General features: G+C 33.0%; 1 protein-coding gene across 1 annotated transcript; it reads left to right on the forward strand.

The window, feature by feature from the left end:
* Nucleotides 1-3,099: 3,099 nt before the first annotated feature.
* On the forward strand, nucleotides 3,100-6,978 carry HELRODRAFT_163387 (hypothetical protein; the record flags this gene model as incomplete). Its single annotated transcript, XM_009027266.1, has 7 exons — nucleotides 3,100-3,109; nucleotides 4,343-4,462; nucleotides 4,643-4,838; nucleotides 4,930-5,047; nucleotides 5,245-5,385; nucleotides 5,782-6,564; nucleotides 6,625-6,978. The coding sequence occupies 7 exons, from the start codon at nucleotides 3,100-3,102 to the stop codon at nucleotides 6,976-6,978; spliced, it is 1,722 nt and encodes a 573-aa protein (XP_009025514.1).
* Nucleotides 6,979-9,472: the final 2,494 nt, after the last annotated feature.

A 9,472-nucleotide genomic window follows, 5' to 3' on the forward strand; every position in this document is an offset into this window, starting at 1 on the left:
CCAAAGTGGCTGATTTGTTTAACCAGTTGAGGATATAAGATGATCATGGTGATAGTGATATGGATAAGTGGAATGATAAAAATGATCTCAATTGCTAACATTTGTTACCTCTGTCGGATTCTTATAATATTTTCCCCCATAGATTTTGTATAGGAATTCTTGCCAAAACATACGTTTCAAAATTTGATACAATTTTTTTTCTGACACGAAGATATGTCCGTGCGTTGTCATTTTCATAAACTTCTACCTATTTTTGACAATATATTTTTATAATAATGTATTATATTTATTTATTTTTATATTATATATTATATATATTTTTATTACTTTTTTATGACTTAACATTACTCTAAGGTTACTAAAATGTTTCTACCAAAACTAGAAATCATTCACCACCACAGCAAGCAGGTAAGGGACCAGGTAAAAGTCAGCAACAAACGTTAAAACCAAAAATAACTGAACGCCAGCGTTCAGAGTTGCAGGTCGTCAATAAATTTACGCGACGCCAGCGAAGCTTATAATTAGCAACATTGTCTTCTAATCGTTCACTGGGTAGGATCTATTGACTGTTTATAGGTGCATTAACACAGCCTAGTGGTTGCAGGTTCTTGTAAAGCACATTATGAAGACTTTTTTTATTCAGATAGGCTAACGAATTTCACAATCTATTTTTTTAGCGTTTGTTGAAACAATTTTTTTACGTATATGACTAGAAATGAATCTAAATATAAATGTATGTGTATATTATTTTTTTTTTAAAACAACTGAGCAACAACAGAAAAAAACAACCACAACACGGACAACAGCAAAAAAAACCAACAACCTCTAGCAAAACATTAGACGCGAGCATGACAAGAACAACTACGCTCCTCACCAATAATGCAATGCAAATATATGCTTACAAGCATACAACCAAAAAGGTACGCACACAGACACACATATTTACACCAACGCACACACACACACACATACACACACATATTTACACACACGTACTCAAATACACTCTCACAAACCAACATGATCACAGCCACTCAAACACGCGCAAAAACCTGCAAGCACAACACACAAAAGTAAACACACACGCACATATATACGCACACATACACGCACACAGACGCGCACGCAAAAGCACACTCACTTAAGAGTATAAATTTACGTTTTAAAAATGTGCAATTCTTCAAAAGATGTATGTGAGCCTTTGAAAAAATTTGAATAAATTCCTGAAGTTTTTCTGTGAGTTTTTTAATAATAATAAACAAAATGTAGTTACTATCTCTTTCTCCAATCGTGCAAACATAATTCAAGCGAAGAAATTTTTTTTTACATGCAAAATTTTTTTTTTTGTAAAAATTTCTTAGATAAAGTTTTTGTCCTTCACCAATTATAACCGTTGAAGACTTTGTTTTTTCAAGTTACATGTTGGATTAGAGAAAAAGAAAGATTATTAAACTTAACTTCAAAAATCTGAAAAGTAAATAAATATACACGGATGAAATAACAATTAAGGAAAATTTGTTCTTGGAATTTTCCTTAGAACGTTTTGTAAATACATCAACTAATTTGTATACATAGTTTTGATCTGTTGCTTTAAATTGCAAATACTTACGTATGTTTCGGCATGTTGTTTCCGGTATGTTCTCATTGGAGAAGTTTTTTCGACATGTTTTTTGATTGGCGATGTTTTATGCCTGCATTGTATGATTCTAATTGTTACAGTAATTATATATAACATTACTGCTAAATAAACGCTGCTGTTTAAAAAAGAGAATATTCGATGTTAATTTTAGTCGGAGTAATGTTGTCAATATTTTTAATTTTCGCTCTATGATTTTTATTTCATTGAAGCTTAGGCTAATTACTAATATATTGTCTATTAAAAATGTCCTTTCATTTGTTTTGTTAGAGTAAATTTTTTTTAATATAATTCTATAAATATAATTATTTTTCATTTACGCAGGATTATATTCAAAAGTTCCATTTTGAGGAGTTTCTGGTGCAAGTTCAAGTTTACAAGTTCAAGATGTCTATATTTGGTTTAAAATTATCTTACCGTGTCAAAATATTTTCTTCAAACGTCTGAACATTCAGAGAGCAAGTCAAACTTGAATTAACATGATCTGCTTGAAACCCACTAATTAAAAATATTTTTTTAAAACTAAAATGAACCAGAATTGAATGAAAATTACTAAAAATACAATGTGCAAAATTTAGAGAAAAAAATGAATGTGAAAAAAAGAATAATTGAAAAGAATCTGATGGCTTGATAAAGAAGGAGGAGAAGAAGAAACATCTTAGATGGAGAGAATTAATTTATTTTGTACCTCTCTCTGGAGCGCCCTCACCAGGAAAAAAATACTTGACGTCAGCACGCTGAGGAACACCGAACTGAAACGATGTCTCGGCGTGCTCGATCTTACTGCACTAGGTCTGTCTGTCTGTCTGCTTGTCTGTCTGTCTGCTTGTCTGTCTGTCAGATTTTTTTTTAAATCGGTTAATAATTAATCAAATGATAAATAAAATAATAGTACACATTTTTAAATAATAAATTATTTGTTTTTGTTATTTTTCTTCATACAACACTTTTGCTTGTCATAAAGTTGTTGTTGTTTTGTATTAACTAAGTGATCGTTCGAGATTCTGGTCTCATTTTATTTAGCAACTAATGGCCAACTAGGAACCTTGATAGTTCTTCGTGTTTAAAAAATGTATCGACTAACGATAGATTTGCATAGAAACCATTAATTTACCTGCATGCAATTTATCCCGTAAAAATCATTTCAATATAAAAAGTTGCCTCAGACTAACATAATGACAACAATAACAACGAGACATCTCAAACAATGCAAGAATTTTACTTTTTTATAGCTATGAATATCGCAAGAAGAAGGAATATGGCTGTTACATTTTTCAGCCGCCGAGTTTCCTTCCATTCAACTATATATTCTTCATTCGAATTAATTTTTCTAGAGCGTTCTTTTTGAAATTTTTGAAAACGATATTGCTTGAAGGCCTTGAATTGATAAATTACTTCAATAGAAACGTACGTATAAAACGTAATGAACAGCACAATAAAACATACAGCTAGCAGAAGAACAAATGGCAAACAGTAAGTAGACTGCTGAATAATGGAATCAGTCGCTTATTAGGACCAAATCTCAAAAAACAAAACCAATTTCTTTTAGGCAAACCTAACTCAGTTTGCTTAATATGACCGCAGTTATTGCGGCTACAACAAAATATTGCCTGCCGAGAAGCTGATTTCATTAATTGCATTTGAATTTAAATTCTCTTCATATCTAAAAAAGTTCTAGAGCCGAAAAAGTTTTAACATTTTCATCAAGCTCATTCAAATAGAAAAATTGAAAAAAGAAATAAACATCAATAATTTTAAATTTAAAAAATCTCTTCTTTTAGGCACATTAAGAGTGAAACATTCTTTAAACGTTACTTTTAGGTGCATGTATGCGTGTTGTGTGTACGTGTGTATTTTTACTGTGCAATTGTACATACATAGTTACCAATGCTGAGTTACAATGATGGTTTTTATTTACATCTGAAAAGTAGTTCTAGTTGAGCAAAATAACTTAACGAATTATTTTTATACTATATTTTCAACCAAATTGTATCACGATCGATAAGTATATGCGCATAAAATTTTTAGTTTGAAATAATAGTCATGACTTTGAATCAAATCGGTTAAAAATACCAGTCTCTTAAACTGACGAGTTTGTTGTTTTCCAGATGTGGTCCGATTAACCGGTTTCACTGTGTAGCAACGCATTTTACTACACTGCCAATTCTTAACGCTTTTCCATAAGTTTATAATTATTTGCGCTCAACTTATTTTCAGCTCATATATTTAAGCACATTTGTTGGCATTATTTGATTTTAATAGCTTATTTATTCTAATATAAATCCATACATTACCTTCAATGTTATAAATGGTGTGTTTATATGTACGTGTGTGTGTACGTGTGTTTTTGTATGTGATTGCGAACATGAAATAAGAAGTGTACGCGTAAAATCTGTTTAAACGTATGTGCGCATGGCTTCGTTTATAGAATTGTGCTGCAATAAAAAGCGAGCAATGAGATTGCATATTTAAGAAGATATGAGATTTCTTACTGCATAAATTATTGCTTGAAATGGAGCAAAGACTGATGAATGACGTTGCGTCAAATTACATTTCGCCAGCTCGACGTTACTGCCTGCATGTATCGCATTAAGTTTCATCATCTTTCTGGTCGTATTAATTTTTTCCTCGTACGAAAATGTTGTATTCAGTAATAAATAATAACTTGTAACAGGTAAGCAATTAATATTAATTTGACCACCGCAGGCGTCGGGAGCACGTTAGGCGCGGGTGTGTACCTCCTGATTGGCACTGTGGCGAAAACGTTGGCGGGCCCTGCTGTCGTTGTGTCTTTTCTCGTCGCGGCTGTTGCTTCGTTTCTTGCAGGTCACAATTTCATAACTAATTCAATAACTATTTTTTCTCAATAAATAAATGATCAATAAAATTTTAATTAACATTTTAAAAGACGTAATTAATAATTTTGCTTTCTAGAAAATAAGACTAGCTTGCGCGAACACTTTTATTTGCCAACTCATCTATGCATCTTACCAAATATCCACTCAGGCATCTGCTATGCAGAGTTCTCCGCTAGAGTTCCAAAAGCAGGCTCTGCATACATATATAGCTACGTTAGTGTTGGCGAGTTCTGGGCATTTGTGATTGGCTGGAACATGATACTTGAAAACATCATCGGTGCTGCCGCCAGTGGAAAAGCCTGGAGTCAATTTGTTGATTCCATCTTCAACGACACCATCAGAATGTAATCAATTTCATTTTTTTTAATTTAGATTCACTTTGTTCATTTTGTTAAAATCCTTGTGCGTTTAATTTTTGTATAAAAAATGAAAAAGGACGCTAGAGGAGAAGGTTGGCATCAGAGAAGGGACTGGATGGTTTGACTCCTACCCTGACGTTCTTGCACTTGGGTTCATCATTGTTGTAACTATACTATCATGCATAGGTGTCAAGGTACGCTTCAAATTAACTGATGCAGATAAAAGAGTTTTATTAATCATTTTTCATCAATGAATTACTGAATAATCAGATTATTCGAATAAAAAATTTATAAGACTAAATTTTTGACACATTTATTGCTCGAATGTTGCTGATGAATGTAATGCGTTTAACGAAGAGATCTTCAATATAGAATCAAATTGCATTAACAGATCTCACTGAGAATCAACATGATCTTCACGGTAATCAATTTAGTTGTAATATGTTGCATCGTAAGTGTCGGTCTCGTCTATGCAAGGTTCGAAAATTGGACTAATTCCCCGGGCGGATTTTTTCCATTTGGCTTTCGAGGTGTAAGTAAAAGTTTTATATCATTCTTTTATGGCTCCTTTTGTTCTATGTTGTTTGTTTCTTGTTGTCTTGTTATTTCTTTTGTTTTCGTTGTACGTTTTTTCTTTAGCAGAAAGTAACTAGTTTTTTTTAAATATAAAATAACTGTTTTTCTTTATGAGCTTTATCGCTCAGCCAATGAAAATTGTTAATTATTCAATGGTTTATTTCTTTTTTTTATTACTTTTCCTAATTAAATGCTACGTGCGTGGCGTGCTTACTTTCAATAACATTTGGCGTTGAAAAACTTTATTGCACATGAAAAATAATTAATTATATTTTTTATATCTTCATTTATTATTTTTAAATTATTATTTATTTTTTAAAGATAAGAACAAATGAAAATAAAAACTTAACAGACGATGGCGGGCGCGGCGACGTGCTTTTATTCGTTCGTCGGTTTCGACACAATAGCAACATCGGGTGAGGAATCGACCAACCCAACAAGACACGTCCCCATAGCAATCATCATCACGTTAAGTTTATGCTTATTAGCTTATCTGAGCGTCAGTTCAGTTCTTACACTCCTGGTCCCGTGGAACACACTGGCCATGACAGCAGCACTGCCTAAAGCTTTCGCGCAGAGGGGTATAGTAGGGGCTGAAATTGCCATTGGAATTGGAGGCGTTTGCGGTTTAACAGCTGCCACCCTAGCAGTTTTGTACCCACTTCCGCGTAGCATTTATTCAATGGCACAAGATGGTTTAATGTTTCACTGGCTTGGCAAAATCTGGAAAAAAACCGACATTCCTGTTGTGGCTATGTGCATATCTGGTGTATTAGTTGCAGTGTCAGCATTGTTGTTAGACCTGGATAGCCTCATAGAAATGATGTCGCTAGGAACGCTGATGGCCTACACGATGGTGGCTATCAGTGTTCTCATTCTCAGATACCAGAAAGAAACTGTTGGACTCCACGCCAATAACTCAACCGATCACTTTCCTGATAACGTTTTAAATAATGAAAGAACTACAGAAAGTTTAAACGCAGAAAATTCAAGCAGGCCTGCATCTGTAACAACAATTTTATCCACTAATGCAAGTTCGACCAGCAAGCAAGCCAGACTATCGAGCAACGAATCGGAAAAAGCATCATTAGGAGAAGATACTGGACTGTTGAAAGTTGCAGAACCTGGCAGTAAGGTAGTGTCATCAAAAATTCTTGCTTATAATATTTTTTTTACAAAAAAATATTTTTAACAGGTACGATATGTGCCGACAAAAACAACGACAATAGTGAAAAAAATCAAACCACGTTTTGAAGCCGATGATAGTGAAGCTGAAGAAGATGCTTTCCAATCGAAAACGCCTACCACAAGCAACAACGCGACAACTACTGAAGCGGCTTCTGAAGCTTCCGTCGTCGAAGAGTATAGAGCGAAAGTGCGTCAAGAACAAGAGGAGCAGCGTTTGAAACAAGAAATGCGCGAAGAAAGCTCCAAACACATTTCCCAACCTTTATCAATAAAATTAACGAGAGGTAAATATGAACCAATGGATAGCAGCATGACCAGCTTATCAACCAACATCTCTCCTGAAGAGCCAACATTTAAGTAAAGACTTTGTCTGTCTTTTATTCCATTTTATTTTTTCCAATTTTATCACTTACAACATTTGAGTTATTTAAATTTTTTTTATTGGTTCATTCTAGGTAATATTCTATATTAAAATATAGTTGGGAAATAATGAAGTATAAACTAAAATGACAGATCTCGCAGACACGTGATAGGAAGTACAATCTTGATAATTTGTATCTGGGTTGTGGTGTGTTTGCTGTCCGTTCATGGATCACATCTATTTTTTGTTGCCGGCAACAGTTCAGATGTATCTCAAACAAACACGCCAACAGACAGCCAACCGTACTTCCTAGGTAAACAACCGACGCTTTCTACAAATGAAAATAATACAACCAGTAGCAACTTTTTTTCAGCTGGTGTAAACAATCAACAAATTTTATACACATCGAACAACATCGGCAAAACGCTACAACCCGTTTGGTATATGTTTGTCCTGATGGCGATTTTATTTATCCTGATAGTTTTATTATCATTACACATCAAACGACAACCAAGGAACCAGACACCATTAAATTTTAGCACCCCTTTGGTACCTTTCCTACCGATAACATCCGTCTTGGTTAACATCTACCTAATGTTCACTCTCTCCGATACTACTTGGATTCGCTTCATAGTGTGGCTTGTTTTAGGTAGATGCTTTAAAAATTTTCGTTATAAAAACGCGTCGTTATCTGAATATCAAACTCAATAAATACCAAACATCTTTAACGTTGAATATTTAACCTTTTGCCTGTCAGCTTGTAGTTTTCACAAAATATTTAAAATTAATATTTGTGGATAATAACTAATCTTCTAAAGAAAATTTTTTTGATAAAACTTTTATAATGATTTTACTCTACCTATAATGTACATTGCCTACATCTCGCCAGGCTTCATAATATACTTCGGCTACGGTGTGTGGCACAGTTCTGAGAGGAGAAGTGAAGACCAGCAGGTCATTCTGTCCAGTGTTGCAGAGCAGGACAACGTCTCACCGGTCGCATTCAACCAGCGACAGCATCATAACTGAATATTTATTCAATAATGATAATAATAATAAAAATAATTATAATAATTATGAGACATTTTTTATTGGCTGAAAAATTCAAAATAAGATAATAATAATAGTGATAGCAGCAATAGTGATAAAAATATTAACGACAAATTTATATGCTGCTTATTTCGGATCAAGTTATCAAACGCAACGTTTGTAGTTTATTTCCATTCCAGGTAGATGATGTAACGAGCAGCGCAGCTTACAAACAATCACACACACGCGCGCGCGCACGTCGCTTGCTTTGTTTACATGTAAATAAATTGTACACGAATGTGTACAATTTATTTCTAAATGAAGTAGAGCAAAATTTATCTATGGAGCATGGAATAATAAATACGTAAACCTAAATGTACATTAACAGTTTGAAAAAATTTCCACATACTAACCACGCATTTTTAATAACCTTTGCTCTTTATTCACCGACGTGTAATCTATTAGTAATAATATTATTATTATTTAATAAATAAATAATTGTTTTATAAAAAATAATAAATGGATAAAAACCCCAAAGAAATATATTATAATTGCAGCGTTCATTGCATATAATTATGAAATCTTTTTTCTGTGTTGTGCACTTTTTGATCTGGAAGAAAAAATGAATGAATGAATGAATGAACGAACGAACGAATGAATGAATTAATGAATGAATGGATGGATGGATGAATGAACGAACGAACGAACGAACGAATGAATGAATGAATGAATGAATGGAAAGATGAATGACTGAACAGATAATGGATAATGAATAAATTCAGCAATCTATGAAGAAAGGGAACTTATAATTTGTTTTGAAACTATATGTTTTTATTACAATGTTAAAATTGAAAAATATGAACACAAAATAATTCGACTGTACGAACAATTCGTGAAAGATATGTCGTGTATTTTGACGATCTTTGTTATTTCGTTGTCGTCACATCTCACAGCCCCAGTTACGTCAAACTTTTTTGCTAAAACTCAAACTCAGAATTCAAGTTTATATGCTTTTCTAATAAACTTTTGAACCTGCAATTTCAATCCCTGAAACTAAACAATTCTCAGCATAATATAACTATAACAGATAACTTGAAGGTCTTCGAAGGAAAATTCCTTCGCCCCAGCACATGGTAAAAACAAAATGAATAGAAGTGGGCTAATTAAATTTAAAAAAAATTGAGTTAAGAGTTTACGAATTTAGCCAATCTTGTAGGAAATGAAATGTTTAACTTTTTACTGAGTTCGATACGTGTTTGTGTGTTTGTTTGTTTGTTTGTTTGTTTGTTTGTGTGTGTGTGTGTGTGTGTGTTTTGTATAACATAAAATCTGTGAAAATTTTTGTGTAAATGTACAATCAATTTTTTTTTATAATTATGAACACGAATTCCTAAGACAAAAAAATTTAAAATATCTAATAAGTGACATGTCATTTGAAGGTTTTTCAATTTGTACACTGTATACC

The sequence above is a fragment of the Helobdella robusta genome (assembly GCF_000326865.2).
Source record: "Helobdella robusta unplaced genomic scaffold HELROscaffold_5, whole genome shotgun sequence".
In the NCBI taxonomy this organism is placed as follows: Eukaryota; Metazoa; Annelida; class Clitellata; order Rhynchobdellida; family Glossiphoniidae; genus Helobdella; species Helobdella robusta.